Here is a 20,988-nt window from a genome sequence, read left to right as displayed (position 1 = left end):
AAGATTAAATAGATTTATAAGACATATCAACCAATCACACGTGGATCCTGATTCAAACTATGAAAATAAATAAAAATAAAACTTTTATGACATTTAGGAGAAAGCTGGAAACTTGAACACTGACTAAATATTTGACATTAGAAATTATTTCTAATATGTTTAGGTACACTACTGGGTTATATCATTTTTTAACCTTATCTTTTAAAATCTTCATGTATCAAGTGCTCTCTGGGATTACCTCTGAGATAATATGGAGGAGGAAGTGGATGGGCTATAGTGAAACTAGACACATGGTATGTGCCAAGAGGGGGAGAAGAGCAAGCCCATTATACTGGTCTGCCTATTTTCCTGTATGATTGAATTTTTTCATAATAACAGGTATCATATAAGTGAATAAATGAGAAAAAAATAAATATAGCAGCTCTAGTATCCTCTCCCTACACTCCTGTGGGCTGTCTTATATATTCTGAATTATATTTATTTCACTTTGGTGCTCACTACATATTAGAATGGGTGACTGCCTTTAACAACAACGAAAAAGTCAAATTGTCAATGAACTTCAAATAGTAGCAGCAAGTGAGCAAACAGGGACTATGAGTTTGTAGACCATGATTTTCTTTTGGATTTTAATTGTTCTAAAGGCCCAAGAATTCCTCTAAAACAAAAAATGTCCCTTGTTTTTCAATAAGCATGCTGCTGTGAAGTCCCAAATCATTATTTCCAACCCAATCCCACAGTGCAAGGCATTCCAGACTCAGAGGAGCAGCTGCAATGTAATAATCCTGATCATAATCCTGAATCCTACATGCAGTTGACTGTTCAATGTGCTGGGCCAGATCCTCCTATTGTGTACACATTTCTTTAAAGAGGATCACTATGTCACTTTCTCTGCCTCTATGCTAAGTAACTGTTAACAGAGGCTAATGATTAGAGCAAATACTAGGAATCAATGAAAGGTAAGCAGAGATGTCTTAGACACCATAAAAATACAAAACAACCCTAAGCTTGAACTACAGATCAAGAAATTAGACATCAAATGTCAAGCAAAGACTGACTTAAAAAGAAAAGGAGGGAGAAAGAGAGCAATTAATTCTGCAACTGCTGAGGAACCAGGATAAATCTCAGAGAACCAAGAAAGCTATGGCTGAATTTAAAAAAAAAAAAAAAAAAANAAAAAAAAAAAAAAAAAAAAAAAAACACTAACCAAGTACCTACCATGTACAAAGCTTTGGATAAGGATGAGTCAAGTACAAAAAGATAAGGATGGAACTGCACTAAAGGATGTCAGGACATCAAGGTCTCATGTTTATTCTTCTTGTTTCTCTGGCTTTATATTCTCGGTCCTGTTTCTCCGTGCCTTAAATGTTGTTGTTTCTCAGGGTTCCATCTTCAGCCCTCTTCTTTGTCTACGTATTCTCTTACCATTAAATCCATATATCCTACTTTGCCTCATTCCTGAATTCTAGATCTCTATCTCCCCTCTGACCAACTCCTTGATAGAGAGCTCTGTGAAGCCCCTCAGACACCTGTTCCAGTGTTTATCTCTGGGGACCAAAGTTAGAAATGTGGAAGTATTTGGGTATCTGATTCTTCCTCAATATATTTCAATTCATCCATTTGATTAATAACTGCTGCTATTTCTAGAGCTCTCCAAAGATTTCAAAATACAATCCAAATTCTTTAGAAAAGCATACATGGCCCTCAGGGATTTCACTCCTACTCACCTCTCTGGTTTCATCTGCCCCGCCTCAGTTGCTTTGCCCTACCCTGCACCTTTCTGAACATGCCCTAACCTCTCTCACCTGCTATGTCTCTGCACACACTGGTCTTTCTGCCCATTAACATCCTCTCTGCCACTCGATAACACCATGCCTTTCCTTTCCACCTGCCCAACTCCCATATGTCCTTCAGGGGTCAGTTCAAAGGTCACCACTCCAGGCCCAATCCAAAGCAGGGGCTATTCCTCTATGTTCCCACAGTACCCTGTGCATTCCACTCTCAAAATCCTTTTTTTTTCTTCTTTGAGTCAGTCTCTCTCTGTTGCCCAGGCTGGAGTGCAGTGGCACGATCTCGGCCCATTGCAACCTCTGACTTCCAGGTTCAACCGATTCTCCTGCCTCAGCCTCCTAAGTCGCTGGGATTACAGGCGTCCACCACCATGCCGGCTAATTTTTTGCATTTTTTAGTAGAGACGGGGTTTCGCCATGTTGGCCAGGCTGGTCTTAAACTCCTGACCTCAGGTGATCCACCCGCCTCAGCCTCCCAAAGTGCTGGGATTACAGGCATGAGCCATGTGCCTAGCCCACAATCTTAATCACAAAATGTAATAATTGTTTGTTTAGTCTCCTGTTTGACAATAAGCTCTTTGGAGGCAGGGACTGTATCAGATTTCTTTTTGTATCTTTGGCACCTGGCATTTAGAAGACACTCAATAAATACTCGCAAAAGAAAAGGAAAGCAAGAAGAAAGAAGGCAAAGAAGGAAAGAAAGAAAACAAGATAAAGATACCTACTGAGATGAAATATACACACGATGTGAAAGTAGGAAGGTTTAAGGATCCAAATGAAAGTGTCTCAAGTTTTAGAGATTCCTAAATCCCATCCTGGTGCTGGACAATGCTCAAGAGAGTGCAATCCTAGAAAAAGAAAGAACTAGAATAGAAGAGCATTGTCTTTCCCAGCCCCTCTTCCCTATCCCCAAGATGGCTAGAGAAGCTTAGAGAAAACTGAGATTATGAGAAGTTTTGGTCTGATAAAGGATCACAGACATATTTGAATGCCTGGGAGAGAACAGCTTAGGACATACAAAGACTGAAATCGAGTGGCTCCAGGAGAGACACCAGAACTGTGACAATGATGAGTAAGCACCTCCAAAGCCAATCAAAGGTGAGCTCCTGATCTCCTCCATGCAACTAACCTCCTACATCACATATGGATCCTTACAAATTCTCACACTGCTTGTAAGAATGCAAGTAGAGATAACTGCTTAAAGGTGTTCAGCTACTAACAACTTCAAATTTAATAAAATTCAGTCAGAGGAAGGTTATGGTTATGAGGTTGTAAAAAGCCCTAGAACAAGCTTTAAGCCTTGTAGAAGGCACAGTGAGGCAGGAAATTCAAAAGGGAGTATTCTCTCCGTATAATCCCTTAGATACTGACAAAGCCCACAGAAACAATGACCATCTGAGTGACTATCCATTTTCTTATCAATAAATGGTTTTACCATCATGAATATGATCAGTTCAAATTACAAGAAAGACAGTGCCAAAGTTTCACCTGCTGATTCTGCATCACTTTTGCTAGCCTGTGAATATCATAATGCTTTGGTAGAGAAGGGATATAGGTATCTCCTTTTTGAAAATTCTCATCTTCTAGCCATAATATAAATACATTGAAGAGCCTAAAAGATAAAAACATAAATATATGAAATATAAAAAGATGAGCATGCAAATGAAGTTTCTTACATCTCTAGGAACACTGGCACCACTACGTAAGAGTAAAGAAAGCCCATAATACAGAAAATGTGGCCAACAAACACCACGGCTCCCAGGAACTCTTGGTCCGGCAGGGGAGACGTGTTCACGTATCATTCAAATATGACACGATAATTGCTCAAACAAAGCGTTTGAAGCAGGAGCTCTACCAACCACTCTTAAAGTTTATTTAAACACAGCACACAGAAGAAAATAACTGGAAAAGGCGATTTTTACCAGACCTAGGATCTGAATTTGGAGCTTTTCTTTCCTGGGCAATTCAGTCACAGTTATTTTTGCTTTTTCTAAGCTTAGAAAAGCAAAAATAACATAATGACATTCAAATAAAAACATTTCAGAGAAAATATTAAGAACTCTTTTAAACTTATGCATTGTAGGAACTTTCCAGCTTCAGGCTCAAGAACCATCTCTTGCCTCAAAGAACCGCAAATAAATCTCACAGCATGTGTGTATCCTGCTCTCATCAAGAAGGAATAAAATAAAATCAGACTTAAAAAAATAAAAGTTCTGGCCGGGCACAGTGGCTCACACCTGTAATCCCTGCACTTTGGGAGGCTGAGGCGGGCAGATCACGAGGTCAGGAAGTTGAGACCAGCCTGACCAACATGATGAAACCTGGTCTCTACTAAAAATACAAAAATTAGCTGAGTGTGGTGGCACATGCCTGTAATCCCAGCTACTCGGAAGGCTGAGGCAGGAGAATCGCATGAACCCAGGAGGTGGAGGTTGCAGTGAGCCTAGATTGCGCCATTGCACTCCAGCCTGGGCGACAGAATGAGATTTTGTCTCAAAAAAAAAAAAAAAAAAAAAAAAAAAAAAAAAAAAAAAAAAAAAAAGAGTTCCAATTTTCCAGTAAAAACTTTTTTAAAAATAAAAATATGATACTTCCTTCATTTTTATTTTGTTTTTACCAGCAGTACTAGAAAAATAGTCGGCAATACACAAATTACTGGGTGGGGGACTGGGAGGTGGCCTGGCATGACTTTACTCAATAAAGTGGAAAATTTCCTCCTTTACCTCTGTAACAGCCAGTCCAGGAAGAGAGACAAGGACAGGGCTTTGTGGTTCTTACAGGGAAGAGATTGCTAGGTAGTTCTCTCCCTCAGCTTCTGACTCAGTGAAATAGATGGCCACTTTATGAACACATCCCAGGAAGGGGAATATAAGAGAAGCAGAAGGGAATATCAAAGACTTTTTTGGCTTATCTAAAATATTCACCGAGAAAGCCTTCCACAGGTTAAGGCTGGTTAAAAATAAGCTTTCCTTCCACAAGTAAAATAAGGGGAGAAATCATTCTGGAGGCTGAGAGAGAGCCCTGAGAGCTTGAGGGCAAGCAAGCCCGAGGCCTCGTTGCTAGATGAAATGGGGGCCTCACCAAGCTATTGTGTATTCAGGATTAATTATTGAGAGCCATTTTTATTAAGTCTTATTTGTAAGACTAGTATTTGGTTTATACCAAACTTATAAATGAAAGGTGAAGGAATAGTGTGAAAAGAATCCAAACTCACTTCAGCGTTCTTAACCTTTAAGTGGAGGCAAATATTGTAACCTGATTTTATAGGGCACATATTTTGGGAAGATCACTAAACCCCCATCCCAGGTGGATCCCTGAATCCTGTGGAGGATCTGTGAATCACACTTAAAGAGGCCTGCCTTGGTCATGTGTTCTAAGCTAGGTGTGGTGGCACATATCTGCAGTTCCAACTGCTCAGGAAGATCACTCGAGCCCAGGAGTTCAAGGCTGAAGTGCGCTATCATCGTCTCACTACGACTGTGCCTACAAAAACCCACTGCACTCCAGCCTGGGCAACATAGTGAGACACTCCTTCTTAAAAAAAATTAAAAAGAACTATTCTAGCAAGGTTTTTTTGAAATGAAGTCTCACTCTGTTGCCCAGGTTGGAGTGCAGTGGCATGATTATGGCTCATTGTAGCCTCGACCTCCTAGGCTTAAGGGATCCTCCCACCTCAGCCTCCCAAGTAGCTGGGATCACAGGAGCATGCCACCAGGCTTGGCTAATTTTTTTTTTTTTTTTTTTTAGAGACAGGGTCTCACTATATTACCCAGTCTGTCTGGCAGGCTTTAATAGTTGTTTACCTGCTATGATAAAATTTGGTTTATTTCTATTTTTACATAAAGAAATAGAAGAGGATTTATCACTTAGACTCCAGCCACTTGATACAAGTACATCCAAACTGTTGGTTCACTTCTCTTGAGGAACATAAAAGAGAAACATTTCAAGATGCAAATCTATATCAAAGCCACCTTGCATATTCAATCTAACCGTGTTAAGAGAATAACATCTAGCAGTTTGTAACACAGTTAACTGCGCCAGCACAGTACTTGTGCTGTAAACAACAATGTAAGTGGCTAAATAACCATACTCACCTCACCAGCTCCGTGTGCAGTTCTGGTGAAGTCAGGTAACCAGGGGTGCCAGCCTGGCTCTCTGGCAGCCCTTCACTGCCCTCTGCTGGAACACGGAGGGCCTTGCTTGCAGCATGGTGGAAGTCGGCCACCTCCGTCAAACGTCTCTTCATTTCTTTCAACAAACTGATATAAGCAGGACTTTGAAAAAACCTTCTCCCAATACAACCATCTATGGGTAACCTTAAAAAACACAAGCACAGATCTATAATCTTTCAACACAAGATGCACTTTCTGTATTGCATAAAATAGCTGTCAATTATCAAGGTAATTTATTGTGATCGTGTATATACACCATTAAATTAATACCTATTATTTCTACCTCAAAGATTATTTTGATGATGCAACAAGATGGTGTATATGAAAGTAGTTTTAAAAGTGTGAAATGCTGCACAAATGTAAGACATCATCACTACTTAGAGGTACAGCATAGACTAAAGATGGTCTGTGTTCTTGAAGAACTTGCAATCTGGCAAAAAAAAAAAGTTGAAGTCACTAAGAATCTATTTTTATATATATACATTTTTATGTATATTTTATATAGTTTTATATATACATTTTTATGTATTTTTATATATTTTTTATATTATATATATACTTTTTGAGACAGAGTCTCACTCTGTTGCCCAAGCTGGAGCGCAGTGGCACAATCTCGGCTCACTACAACTTCTGTCTGCCTCCTAGGTTCAAGCAATTCCCCTGCCTCAGCCTCCAGAGTAGCTGGGATTACAGGCACATGGACTAATTTTTGTATTTTTAGTAGAGAAAGGGTATCACCATGTTGGCCAGACTTCTCTCAAACTCCTGACCTCAAGTGATCCACCTGCCTAGGCCTCCCAAAGTGCTGGGATTACAGGCATGAGTCACCATGTCTGGCCAATATCTATATATTTCAAATGAATGAGTTAAGGGAACGAGGAATTGAGGCAGGTGCTAGAGAGCAATGGTTGGTAATTGTGGATGCATCTGGCTGGGTGGAGCATCTTCATACAAATATGCTGAATATTCCCAAGCACAACCCACAGGTATCAGGCACGCCTGGCCTTTGTTCACACCTGAACCACTCATCACAAAGTCCCCTCGCACAAGTCCCATGATGGTCACACAGAAAGCCTCAGTTTGAGGTGGATGCTCTCCCTTTGCATCTCCAGACATTCTATGTGAAGCCTTGCCCAGTTCCAGGGTGTTGTCTTTACCACACTGGTTATGGAAGATGGTAAAGAGAAGCTGCCATAAGACACTGCCAACTCAAAAAAGGTCCAGTCTAATAAATGTTAAAGAGAGAGAGAAAGAATCCTTGCCAGAGATCACCAAAGAATTATTCCAACTCACACTCCATAGTCTAAGAACACACAGAATGAGAGCAGTGCAAAGGCAGAAATGGATTCACAGAAACCTGCTACACTACTGGGTTCCATACCCATATTGTGGTCCAGGACGGTGAAGATACAGAAGGAAGAACTTCTGCCAAATGAGTGGCAGAAGAGGGTGATCAGAAGGCGTGACCAGAGCCTGGTGGGCCCAGCGATAAATCAGCAGCCTCTGGAGGGATGGCACAATGGGGAGCTTCAGCTGGGTCTGGGCTTTCTACAGAAAAGGAAGGGCTTTGAGTTACCACAAAATGAACACAAATGCAAACAGTCTGCTCTTTCTAAGTGATACAAATGAAACACACAACATTCTGTTTTCAATTCAATAATAATTTTTTAAAGTCATGTAAACTCACTTCTCCTATCCACTAGTTAACGTTTTAACCACCTTGGTAGCAAGACATGTAAGGCAGCTTTTTTTCTGTCAAAACATTTGACAGATCCCAGAATGGGTATTGGTCTTAAAAGTCATCTAGTCTAACTCATTTTCATTTCTGAAATTCCTTTGCAAATACAACATTGTAGTGCAAGGGAGTAGAATAATATGAAAACCAAAAGTAAGGCCAGGCGCAGTGGCTCATGCCTGTAACCTCAGCACTTTGGAAGGCTAAGGCAGGTAGATCACTTGAGGTTAGGAGTTCAAGACCAGCCTGGCCAGCATGGCAAAACCCTGTTTCTACTAAAAATAAAAAAATTAACTGGGTGTAGTGGTACACGCCTGTAATCCCAGCTACTCGTGAGGCTGAGGCATGACAATCGCTTGAACCTGGAAGATGGAGGTTGCAGTGAGCTGAGATAGTACCACTGCAACATTCCAGCCTGGGAAACAGAATAAGACTCCATCTCCGGGGAAAAAAAAAAAAGTAAATGTGACTATGAGACTGTCAAACTTTACCAATCTTTTGAAAATTCAGATTTCAAAAGGACATTCAAGAATGCTGAATTCTTTGACAGGCTCTGAAACCCAAAAGCAAAATCTCTACTAAGACAGAAGGTCTTTAAAGCCTTATTCCAGTCTTTCCCACACATTAATAAGCCTAAGAATCAGCAGGGGAGTTTTAAAAAATAAATTTCTGGTCCCACTCCAGACTCAGAGACTCCAAATCTCAGAAGGTGAGGTCTAGGAATCTGCTTTTTAACAAGGTCTCCAGGGGATTCTGACATACGTGGGATACAATGGCAACTCCTGTCACATGAGCAATGATCCGGTCTGCAAATATTAGGCTGAGACTCCTGTTAAATGAACATTGAGAAGCAAGTACTCTTCAATTGCACAGTTTTAAGTATTGGTTTGGTTGTTGAGCTTTCCAAACATTCACAACAAAAGAAAACACAAAAGCCCAAAAGCTACGGGTGAATCCATCGGCATCAAAATCTAAGTCACCTTCTACAACACAAATGCAGAACTGCTATTTATACCTTCAGAGCTTGGTCAGCGGTAAAAGCAGAGTTTATCACCAATTCCCCTTCAATAACTCTCCGGAGCTGGGAGTCCTCTTCAAAGATGGATTCCATGTTCAGCACTGTCCATGCAAACCAGACCTGCAATGATGCCAGATAAAGGGGAGGGGAATGAGCAGCTCAACCTACTGACAAAATACATCCTGATATTCCACAATTTCAACTCTCTTCCTATCTCAATCTCAATGAGCAAATATTTGCAGTTTCTAAAATTAACACATTTTTATATCTAGCTAGATTCTTGTCACAGATATAAATTTAAATAAAATAGATCACTGGAAAATACTACATTCCTTTGGAAAGGCTACTTTAGTACAAGATGTTCATTCACACCATACTTACTGGGCAACATTTGTGTACAAGAGGGATAGGAAAGAGGACCAGACAGAGGCTCTGTCATTAAGAAGTTTTCCATCTATTGGAGCAGACAAGACTAATATGAAAGTAACCAAAATGTGAAGTTGAGCAGTGGTGAGGATTGAGTCAAGGTGAAGTGCTATATCAGAGATGGTTCTATGTAGAGATCAGAGGGAAAGGTATGCTGGTAAGAGAATCTGCTAGGCAGAAACAGAAAGAAGAAAAGTCAGGGATGTGTCTAGGTAACAGCAAGGAATCTGTTACAGCTCAATCCATGAGACTCAGGTGTGAAGAAGAGCAAGGAGAGGGATAGGAGGTTGAAGAATGTTACTGCTGACCGAAGTGATGAAACAGACATCATTCTATACACAAAGTCTAAGAGGTGATAATGCTAAAAATAATGCTGCTGCTGCTGATGACAATAACAATGGCCAACACTCAGCGAGCACCGGCTATGTGCTAAGCACCGTTCTAAATGCTCTACACATAGGTGCCATCATTATTCCCACTTGGCAGTGGAGAAAACTGAGGACAGAGAGGTAGGCAGCAAGCTGCTCAAGGCACAGAGCTAACAAACAGCAGAACCCAGATTGAAACCCAGGCTGTCTGGCCCCAGTGCCTACACCAAACCTCTCTGCAGTGCTGCGGGGCAGTCTCTGCAATCAGCTGACCAGAGTCCGATCAAGAGCTGTCTATTCCTGAGACAACCCTTAAGTCCACTGGACCTTAGTTACAGTTTACTAGGCACAGTAGTGTGTGCCTGTAGTTCCCAAATACTTGGGAGCAGGAGAATCACTTAACAACAGGAGATTGAGATGACCAGCCTGGGCAACGAAGTGAGACCCTGTCTCCAGAAATTTTTTTTAATTAAAAAAAAAAAACTCAGTTAACTCCTCTGTAAAATAGGAATGGCAACAGCACAACCTCAGCAAAGGGCTACTGTGAAGATTAAATGAAAAAGTATACTTATACTAGAATAAGTGCGAAATACAAGTTAGTTTAAACTATCAGTAATTTCTTATAAGGATAATCATGAGATTAAAGTTCACAAAGATAACAAACGGCTCTCAGTCAGTTTCCTACCTGAGTAGGCGTGGCCAAGCCCTCCACAAAGGAAGGAGTGATGTTGCCTGCCACAATCCAGCTCACCAAAGATGAGAGCAGACTCCGATCACAGTGGTAACCCAAGGCATTCTACACCGGGAGATGTGGAGTACAGAGAGGAGGCTTTAAGAAAAGTCTTATCAATGACCTTTACAAGAGTATCAGCAACTGTCTTACTACAACATAAGATTCTGACAGAGATTTCAAGGATGAGTCCACCAGCAGCAACAGTCCAAGGCAGCGCATTACAACCAAATATAATGAGCAGGACTCTTCCTGGGGAGTCCTTTCCTTTAACTTCCCTGGGATCTATGCTAGTGGACTGATTATTGGGATAAAATACCATTAAGGCAAAGCTTACAGAAGGCAATGGCCACAGAGTGGTTCTGAAAACTGCATTTGGGGGAATCTTTTTAGAAAGCTACTATGTCTAGCTACTGTATCAATCACTGAAAGATGAATTCTCTAACAGGTTTTTTACCTTATGTTGCTGGTAGAGTAATTTTTGTATGCAGTCTTCCTGCATCAGCTGAAAAGCTGCTTTACACAAGTGGTCCATGAGGAAGAGGACAGGCTGTTCTCGGTACCAGAGATGTTGGCTTATGAGAGCCTGAACCCAGAACTCCAACACAGCGACAGGGCCCACTTCATTGGGCTGAGTGCTTACAGAGATGTGTGCCTGCGGAGAAAAGGCTCATGTGATGGGAAAGGTAACAACCAGCCTTTTTTTTTTTTTTTTTTGGAGACAGAGTCTTGCTCTGTCACCAGGTGCCAGGCTGGAGTGCAGTGGCACGATCTCGGCTCACTGCAACCTCCACCTCCTGGGTTCAAGCAATTCTCCTGCCTCAGCCTTCCAAGTAGCTGGGACTACAGGCGTGCACCACCACGCCTAGCTAATTTTTGTATTTTAGTAGAGACGGGGTTTCACCATGTTGGCCAGGATGGTCTCAATCTCTCAACCTCGTGATCTACCCGCCTCAGCCTCCCAAAGTGCTGGGATCATAGGCGTGAGCCACCGTACCCGGCCCAGCCTCTCATTTTTTAAATAGCAACAAAATAATATCTACCTCCACTATAAGCCCAAATCTGTTGCCTTTCTTGCCCAATAGCACACTGAGCCAAGTGATCTGAAATGACTAAAGTGTAAGTGCGCTAACACTAGAGGTCCTGCTTGGGAAGACAGGCAAGAGTGTATTTAGGGGCTTGCAAGGGCCCTCACCTGGATCATGCTGTTGAGAAGCTTCACGTTGTCCCCATGGCTGGCTCCTGTCAGGTGCTGTGCCACCTTGTGGGTGACCTGTTGTGTGACACCCTGAGGGACGCCACTGTCCAAGTGTAGGAACAAGAGGAGGTGCGACAAAAACCTGCCAAGCACACAGTAGGACATACTTTACCTTCCGATCAGGACTCAAGAGAATTTTCCCTAATTACTTATGAGGAAACAGAAAACTCCAAAATTGGCCTCATTTTTAGACCAAAGCACTATTTAAGAAGGGACTCTAGAAGAATAAATTTTCACATTTAACATGGGTTAAGAGGAATTCTGTCTACCCACAGAGGTGTAAGAACAGATCCACAGCACACAAACACATGCTAGTTAAAGAGCATTAGAGGAAAAACACCCAAAGGCACCACCACTCTCCCCTCCACACTCCCCACCTCCACAAATAAAGGCAGAAATGTTTCCAAACTGTTCCCAAACTTGCCTCATGCCCAGGGTGCTGATTCTTAAAAAAAGGGCTGGGGGGTTGGGTGAGTAGTTCCCAGGACCTAACCCATTCCTACTAAAGTAAAATCTCCAAGGGAGAAAGGGGGAATTCATATTTAATAAGCTCTTTTGGGCAAGTTAGAGACATACCGCTTGCAAAGACACACAACAGGAAAATTGTAATCTCCCCTTGTGCTTCTGGATGTACTAAGTGTCCCCACTGTAAAGGGTTTCTCCACATAGGGTGAGGCCTCATCTCCCCGTTCATTACTCTTCAAAAGGCCCCAGCCAGATGCTCCTCTCTCTACTGCCTAGACAGGCTGTTCTCTTCCCACCTTCCTATGCATCTTATCTGTTTGCAACACTGCATTATGTACACTGTAAACAATTTAAAACAATGTTTTCTATTGTTAAAATGGCAAAGCCATTTTCTGCTCAATATCAGAAGTGCAATTCCCAGAATCTCAGGGAAACAACTGCTCCTTCATATACTAATAAGATTTCATAAGCAATTCAAAGTTCTAATAGATGAAAAGCAAAATATCTTTTATGGTAATAAAACTGGAGACATTATTAAAATCACTGTTCATCAACCTGCATTCTAAACTGGTGTGCAGAATATTTCTGCCCCATAATACAGTGTTGAAATAGCACCCCTTTATTTTACTTAAGAAACCAGAAGACACAGTGATTTGTACTTGCTGGACTGTTTCTAAAGAGTGTCTCTTGTCACAGATGGAACACACTTACTGCTCATTTTTCAGAAGGTAATACTGGCAAGGGTAAAATAAAGGTAGAATCTTATCCAGGACATGGACCACTGTTCTCAAATGTCTCGACTGGACCAGAATTCCCAACAGTGGAATGCCTTCTGCACAGAACTTCTCAATGCTATGAAAAAAGAGAAAGGCGATGAATATACAAGGTAGCTCGTTCATAAAATCCTGTTCTCCCCATGAGTTATCAGCCTTCAATACCTTGGGTTATCTCAGGTCTCCAACACGTGTTTTATACCCAATCTTCACACAGAAATACTAGACCCAGAATTCCAGAATTACAAAGGAACTTAAAAGTTAATCTATATTTTCATTTTGTGGATGAGGAATGTGAAGTATCATGCCCAAATTCACATAATTTCCTAGGGTAAGGTCAAAATGAGAACCCCAGTTTGCAAATTTCTAATCCACAGCTCTCTCCACTACCACATTTTGCTTCTCAAACAGAGCTTCTCCTAAGGGCCATGGGGGCTCTCCTCATCTGGATATTCCCACAAGGTATCACAACAAAGAGAAGACTCAAAAGTGAGCTCATATCCCTTATATGAAATGCTTGAGACCAAAAGTGCTTCAGATTTCAAACTTATTTATATTTTGGAGAACTTGTATCATACTTATAAGCCAAGCATCCCTAATTCAAAAGTCAAAAACCCTAAATACTCCAATGAACATTTCCTTTGAGTGCAATGTCAGAACTCAAAAGTTTCCAATTTTGGAGCATTTCAAAGTTTATTTTCAGATTAGGGATACTTGACCTGAATAAACTGCAAAATTCTGCTAAAACCAATTTGGCATAAAACTTTTCTTATTCTCTGCCTCACTTCAAAGAATCTATCCTTCAGAAATAATCTCAAGTATGGAAAAAAATATAAAAGATGATCCATGTAAAGATGTGCTTTTCAGGTTTATTTTTAACTCTAAAACTCAGAGGCGGAAAATTACTTAAGGAGATTTTAGAAAAATCCATTCAATTGGAAATGTTATTGCATCATTTTAAAATAACGTACAAGATGACCAAAGGCATATGGAAAAACATGTCTGCTATAAAGATACTAGAGAATAAAACATAAAATTTTATTCTCGTGGTCATAACTACTAGAGAGGGGAATACAGGGACAATGTCACAACAAAATAGTCATTGTACAAGAGTGGCAGAAGTGAGTGGCTTTTTCTCCACTTTCCTAATTTCCTAAACAGTCCATGAGGAGCAGGGGAGATTACAATGACAATAAAACACAGTGAGCATGCTGTTCAGGGGCTACAGGTGGCAGGAGATGGCCCTTGAGCTAAATCTTCAACAAACTGTGGGCACTAAGTAACCATAAGAGAAACGCATCATCACTCTACCCATTAGCCTAGGATGTTGTCTTAGTCCATGTTGCACTGCTATAAAGGAATACCTGAGACTGGGCAATTTATAAAGAAAAAAGATTTATTTGGGTCAGAATTCTGCTGGCTGGAAGACTGGGCATCTGGTGAGAACCTCAGGCTGCTTCCACACATGGCGGAAGGCCAACAGAAGCTGGCATGTACAGAGATCACATGGTGTGACAGGAAGCAAGGAGGAGGCAAGGTGCCAGGCTCTTTTCAACAACCAGCTCTCATGGGAACTAAGAGAATGAGAACTCATTCGTTATTGAGAGGATGGCACTAGGACACTCATGAGGGATCAGCCTGCATGACCCAAACACCTCCCAATTAGGCCCCATCTCCAATGTCGGGGATCAAATGTCAACATGAGGTTTAGGGGGACAAACATCCAAACTATAGCAGATGTCTTGCCTAATTTAAGACTCCTTTCCAAATCTCAGCTCCTCTATGAAGGTATCCCACTATACTCATCTCTCCTTCCATTACATTCTTTCTGCTCGGCTTCTAACTGGCTCTCAATCCAGGGTGCACTTTAAAGATATCTAGAGAACTGGCCCCCAGCCCACTTAGGCCAGGATTCTCACCCTTTTCCATGCACTGGGATCTTTTAAAGGCTCTAAAAGTGAATCTAAAGAAGAGTAAAATTTGAGAACCACTGCTCTTCACGTATCATTCAGCCTGCGATTATATTCTACAGTACTGCCGATTGTTTTATGCCTATCATCTCCACTAAACTGTCAACAACCCGAGGGAAGCTATCAAACAATTCTGTATCTCTCCTACTTCATAACACAAGACTGAACACTACAGCTGATTGCAACTGGTATCCCACTGAAATTACAATAAATGTGGAACAAGATGTTGAAATGAGGATGCTAATGAGTTTTAGACAGTGAGTCTAAAACCCAAGAATCAGAAAGCAGAGGTCAAAGAGTCTGAAGAAAAATGACTAGGCTAGAAAAAATTTAATGAATAGGCTAAAAAAAATTAATGCATAAGAAAAGAAACTTTAAAGAAAAGGATGTTTAATCAACTGAGAAGTAATTCACGCATTCTTATTTACTGCACGAGATACAGTCTTCATCACCAGGAATAAAATGGTAACACAAGCTAAACGCCATTTCCGGACACTTCTCTCATAGAAGTTATATATAACTGAATCTCTGAGAAAATTAAACAGATTAACAATGATATAGTGTGATAAATGATGCAGTGGAAGAAATATAGACAGCTCTGGGCTCATACCAGAGAGGCACATGACCTGGTCAGGATTTCACCCTCTGGACAGTTAAGGAGACCTCTAGTTAAGAAGACTGAGTTGGGCTGCCATCAATTTTTCAAAATTTTTACTACAGGTGATCAATTATTTTTATTTGATCACTAACATTTATTTTACATGAACATTCCACTCCAGCAGACAAGCAGAACTCTCTTCATAATGTAACAAGGTGACCTGCTTGTACAAATCTGAAGTATGTGAATTTGGGCAGCATCTCCCCTTGATAAGCTGTTAATCAAGGATTATTACTGGGCCCCAATTACTCCTCAATAGGTTTGACAGAGGTCCAGAACTTGGGATATGAAAGATAAAATTCTAGAACTATCTACAAGGTTCAGCAACCCTAGAAGTTCAGCCCAACACTGTACCTGTGGCCCACAGCTGTCATAGATAAGGCTAGATAACAGCCAATGGGCATGCCCGCTTTCACAGCCTTCAAGAGAGGATGAAACGTGGGTGACTCTGTCATGTCAGGCACAGTGCTGGAGAAGGGAACAGCTGGACAATTCTGCTGTATTCCATAATCATTTTTGTGCAGTTTTAACCTCAAGATTAAACTCCAGGCCCACTGGTTAAATGAGGTCTCAGGCGTCTCTCCATATCGAACAATACTGGCCAAATAGGAAACCTAAAACAATTATTTATTTTAGTCACACACAAATGAAATCAGGAAGCTCAAACACTCATCTCCTTTTGAGACAAAGAATGTCTTCAAAGGAGAGGGATATTCTACTTGCTGGTCTCCAATTAATGTTTATTGCACTACATCAAAGCGATTTCTCACTCACACATTCTGCTTACTTACTAGTCACTTTACGAACCTGCTCTTAGCTCACGTAAAAGAAAAGTAACATAAAAGTTGAAAATGGTGCGCTGATATATACGTTTAACGATCAGGAAATCAGGACAGGAGTCTCATTTATAGCACTTGCCAATTTTGGTGGTATAAAATTTCCCACCACCGTCAATTTTAAGCTACCAACAGCTTAATGACCTGGCTTGCAAAGTTCCTAAAAATTTAAGTCAGTTCTCCAGAGCCAGTACAGCCAAACCAGAACACACCCTGTAGTTCAACTCAAATGCTGTAATATGAGAATAGTTATATAAAGGCTATTTATTAAGGAAGAATCTTTACCAAACCATAGAAGTCAATTACAATATCTTAAATTGCCAGAAATGTTCTTAGGATACCTAATGGTCAATAATATGTGTTTTTCATCTTTATCTCTAAATGTCTTGGGAAGACAAAGATTCATGTTCTCAATATAGAAGAGAAAGAAATACCTGCTTCATACTTTCAGAAAGAATCCCAGCATATGGCTTCTGAGCAAGGTACTTCTGATAAGCTTCAAGAACCATTAAAGCCACTTCGGCATGGACTGCTTGATCCAGATGAAGGGTACCCTTTTAAAGAGAAAAATAATCACAAACATACAACCTTGGTCTTGCTTTGTTTTCATATGTTTGAATCAAGGTACGGAAGACAGAATAGTAAGAAAGAATCTTTGATGCAGAAGCTAAATGTTCCAAAAATCACATCCAACACAGTGAAGCTATAAAATGACAACAAACAAATAACTGTCAAGAGCCTAGATAGGTTTGAACCTGATTTAACCCCTACTCCAGCCAAAAAAGGCATCTTTGAGTGTCATTCGCCATTCCACCCAAGAATCTCTACAAACACTTTGGGTCCAGGGCAATGCCACAAACCAAGAAGGTGCTTACTTAGTTAAACAGAAAAATATTTAATAAACTGGCTGGGCATGGTGGCTCACGCCTGTAATCCCAGCACTTGGGGAAGCCAAGCCAGACAGATCACGAGGTCAGGAGCACAAGATCAGCCTGGCCAACATGGTGAAATCCCACCTCTGCCAAAAATACAAAAATTAGCCAGGTGTGGTGGCGCACACCTGTAGTCCCAGCTACTTGGGAGGCAGAGGCAGGAGAATAGATTGAACCCAGGAGGCAGAGGCTGCAGTGAGTTAAGGTCACGACACTGCACTCCAGCCTGGGTGACAGAGAGATTCTAACTCAAAAAAAAAAAAAGAAAAGAAAAGAAATAAAGATATTTAATAAGTTATGTCTGCATTCTCTTTTCTTGTTCTATCATTTGTTAAAAGGAACTAGCCAGAGACAAAACGACAGATATAGCCAGGCGTGGTGGCTCAAGCCTGTAATCCCAGCACTTTGGGAAGACAAGGCAGGCAGATCACTTGAGATCAGGAGTTAGAACCCAGCCTGGCCAACATGGTAAAACCTCATCTCTACTAAAAATACAAAAATTAGTCAGGCGTGGTGGCATGCACATGTAATCCCAGCTACTTAGGAGACTGAGGCAGGAGAATTGCTTGAACCTGGGAGGCAGAGGTTGCAGAGAGCCAAGACTGCACCACTGCACTCCAGCCTAGACAACAGAGCAAGACTCCATCTCAATACATACATAAATACATACATACATACATATATACACACATACAGATACAAGTGCATAAGGAAAAAGGGAAGATTTTCAAAGTGGAAAAATTTATCTTCATTTCACAGTTGCTCATTCTACAAAAGAGAACTGAAGAGAAAATCCTCACTCTGACACAGCTAAAAGAATTTGTGGACCTTGCAAATGATACTCAGAAGTGTTTTAGTGTTTTGAGAGAGCCCTTCTTTGAAACTGATGCATGTACAACCTCCAGTCTCCAGGGAATGGTTTGAACACATACCTGTTTAGCAAATCCCCAATTCAGGCCTTCAAGAATAACACAGGCCAGTTTATTCTTCACCACTGTCAGGTTGTAATTCAATAACCAATCCCGAATCACAGCTATCTCAGATGCAGAAGGTCGCCAAAGATACAAAGGCAGTTCTTTAAACAAGTATAGAGATACCTTATTAAAAAGAAAACAATAATCATTAAAATAAAGACTTAGGAACAATGCTGTATTACTATAATACTATATTATTAAACTGCTTGTAAAAAATTTTCTCCAACCGGGTGTGGTGGCTCACACCTGCAATCTTAGCACTTTGGGAGGCTGAGGCAGGCAGATCACAAGGTCAGGAGTTCGAGACCAGTCTGGCCAACACAGTGAAACTTTGTCACCACTAAAAATAAAATTAAAAAAAATTAGTTGGGTATAGTAGTGTGAGCCTGTAATCCCAGCTACTCGAGAGGCTGGGGCAGGAGAATCACATGAACCAGGGAGGCGGATCTTGCAATGGAGCCAAGATCGCGCCATTGCACTCCAGCGCAGGTAACAGTGGGACTCCGTCTCAAAAAAAAAAAAAAAATTCTCCAAAAGGAACTGGGTTTTGTTTGATTTTTAGACAAGTGAAATGGAAACCATGGCCAACCAAATCAAGTAGGTATTAAAATTGATGATACATCAAAAGTACATTTTGTAATCCTTTGTAAAGATCAATCATTTTTAAATATTCAAATTCGCATGCTTCAATTTAGGTAAATCACCATACTAATACACATTTTTAAAGTCATGATAAATCAGGGGGCAGCTATTCACTTTAATTACTTAAAGTGCAAAACAATTTAGCACTTTAAGTAATTATTTATTCTATGGCATTTGAAAAGATACTCTATTGGCTTCCAAGCCATCTAGGCCAGGGGTGGGGTTAGGGAAAGGGTGGTAAGTTGAAACAAGATTAATAAAAAGACCAAGAGTGGATAGTTACTGTTAAAACTTGATGATAGGTCATTATACAATACTATTCTCATTATTTTCATATGTATTTGAGATAATCCACAATAAAAAGTTTTTAAATCCTATTTACAAAGAGTCTACAGAACGACTTTTAAAATAACATATCCAAGTGTGCAAATTAAGATAAATCTGGGTGGGGCATGGTGGCTCACGCCTGTAATCCCAGCACTTTGGGAGGCTGAAGTGAGCAGATTACCTGAGGTCAGGAGTTCGAGACCTGCCTGGCCAACATGGTGAAATCCCATCTCTACTACAAATATAAAAATTAGCCAGGCACAGTGGTGGGTGCCTGTAGTCCCAGCTACTCAAGAGGCTGAGGTCGGAGAATCACTTGAGCCTGGGAAGCGGAGGTTCAGTGAACTGAGATCGTGCCACTGTGTTCCAGGCTGCGCGACAGAATGCAGTGACACAATCCCAGCACTCCATCTCAAATAAATAAATAAATAAATAAACAAATCTAAGTTCACTGAATAAAGTTTGCTTTAAGAGAGACTGATCAGAAGAGCAATTCATTTTACAATGTCTAGAATAGTTAGAATAGTGCTGTACAATGGAAAAACAATGTAAGTCATATATGCAATTTTAATTTTTCTAACAGCTACATTTTTAAAAGCCCAAAGAAACAGGTAAAATTAATTTTAATAATGTATTTTATTTAACCTGCTGTCCAAAATATTATCATTAAAACATGTAACTATTACATGAAATTGAGATGTGTTACATTCTTTTGTGAATGCAAAGTCTTCAAGCCTCAGTGAATATTTTACACTTAGAGCAGGTTTCAACTTGGACCAGCCACATTTCAAGAGCTCCATCTATAGTGACGTGTGTCTAGCAGATACCATATCAAACAACAAAGGTCTAGACATGGCATTTATCAGGTTCCTGCACTGTTCCAAACTGAAGCCAAAACAAAAATTTTTAATATAATTTCAACTTTTATATTCATAAGGTACATGTGCAGGTATTACATGGGTATACTATGTAGACGCTGAGGTTTGAGGTAAAAATGATCCCATTACCCAAAACAAAATTTTTAAAAACAGTAGAAAGAGTGAATTTTAAAGAAATCCTCCCTTTCCTTTTTTAATTTTTCTGTGTGCTTAATTAAATTTTCATGAGGATTCATTAATATAGGTCTTGCATCTTTCAAATAAAATGGTAAAATGATAATTTCAAAAATAGAAAAATCCTACTGTGTGTTGCAGGTATCTGACAGGAAGAGCAAAATAGTAGTGCTAGCACAACATAGCAATGAGATCTGTCTGAAAAGCATCTATCCCAATGGCATGTCATATATCTGTCCATCAAGAATGAAAGTGAGGCTATAATCAAAGACCCCAGAGACATTAAAAGATTAACATAAGACTACCATAAACAACTTTGTGCCAATACATTCAACAAGTTAGATGAAATGGGAAAACCACTTTAAAAACATCTTACCAAAACCGAATCAAAAAAAATAAAAATCTGAATAGTCCCATCTGTTAAAGAAATCCAATTGTTGCCAGACACAGTGGCTCACACCTGTAATCCCAGCATTCTGGGAAGCTGAGGCAGGCAGATCACAGGAGGTCAGGAGTTCGAGACCAGCCTGGCCAACATGGTGAAAACCCATCTCTACTAAAAATACAAAATTAGACAGGTGTGGTGGCATGTGCCTGTAATCCCAGCTACTGAGGAGGCTGAGGCAGGAGAATCACTGAATGCGGGAGCCAGAGGTTACAGCAAGCCAAGATCGCGCCACTGCACTCCAGCCTGGGTGACAGAACGAGACTCCATCTCAAAAAAACAAAGAAATCCACTGTGTTGGCCAGGCGTGGTGGTTCATGCCTGTAATCCCAGTACTTTGGGAGGCTAACGCAGGTGGATGACCTGAGATCAGAAGTTCGACACCAGCCTGACCAATATGGAGAAACCCTATCTCTACTA

The 20,988-nt window shown here is 40.6% G+C and overlaps 1 protein-coding gene across 2 annotated transcripts in view; it reads right to left on the bottom strand.

Annotated features, from left to right (window-relative positions):
* Positions 1-20,988, bottom strand: part of EPG5 (ectopic P-granules autophagy protein 5 homolog) — a 112,885-nt gene that overhangs the window by 51,933 nt on the left and 39,964 nt on the right. For both annotated transcript variants that reach the window (XM_017529711.2, XM_037738988.1), the window contains exons 14-24: positions 18,061-18,225; positions 16,631-16,750; positions 15,715-15,974; positions 12,671-12,811; positions 11,432-11,576; positions 10,694-10,891; positions 10,192-10,302; positions 8,710-8,832; positions 7,341-7,507; positions 5,882-6,103; positions 3,276-3,399 (exon numbers count right to left, since the gene is read on the bottom strand). In XM_017529711.2, coding sequence (XP_017385200.1) covers positions 3,276-3,399; positions 5,882-6,103; positions 7,341-7,507; positions 8,710-8,832; positions 10,192-10,302; positions 10,694-10,891; positions 11,432-11,576; positions 12,671-12,811; positions 15,715-15,974; positions 16,631-16,750; positions 18,061-18,225 — 1,776 coding nt within the window. The remainder of the gene's footprint in view (positions 1-3,275; positions 3,400-5,881; positions 6,104-7,340; positions 7,508-8,709; positions 8,833-10,191; positions 10,303-10,693; positions 10,892-11,431; positions 11,577-12,670; positions 12,812-15,714; positions 15,975-16,630; positions 16,751-18,060; positions 18,226-20,988) is intronic.

The sequence above is a fragment of the Cebus imitator genome, unplaced genomic scaffold (assembly GCF_001604975.1).
Source record: "Cebus imitator isolate Cc_AM_T3 unplaced genomic scaffold, Cebus_imitator-1.0 Scaffold60, whole genome shotgun sequence".
Taxonomy (NCBI): domain Eukaryota; kingdom Metazoa; phylum Chordata; class Mammalia; order Primates; family Cebidae; genus Cebus; species Cebus imitator.
The sequence above is the reverse complement of the archived record's forward strand: the minus strand, read 5'-3'. Positions and strand labels throughout refer to the sequence as shown.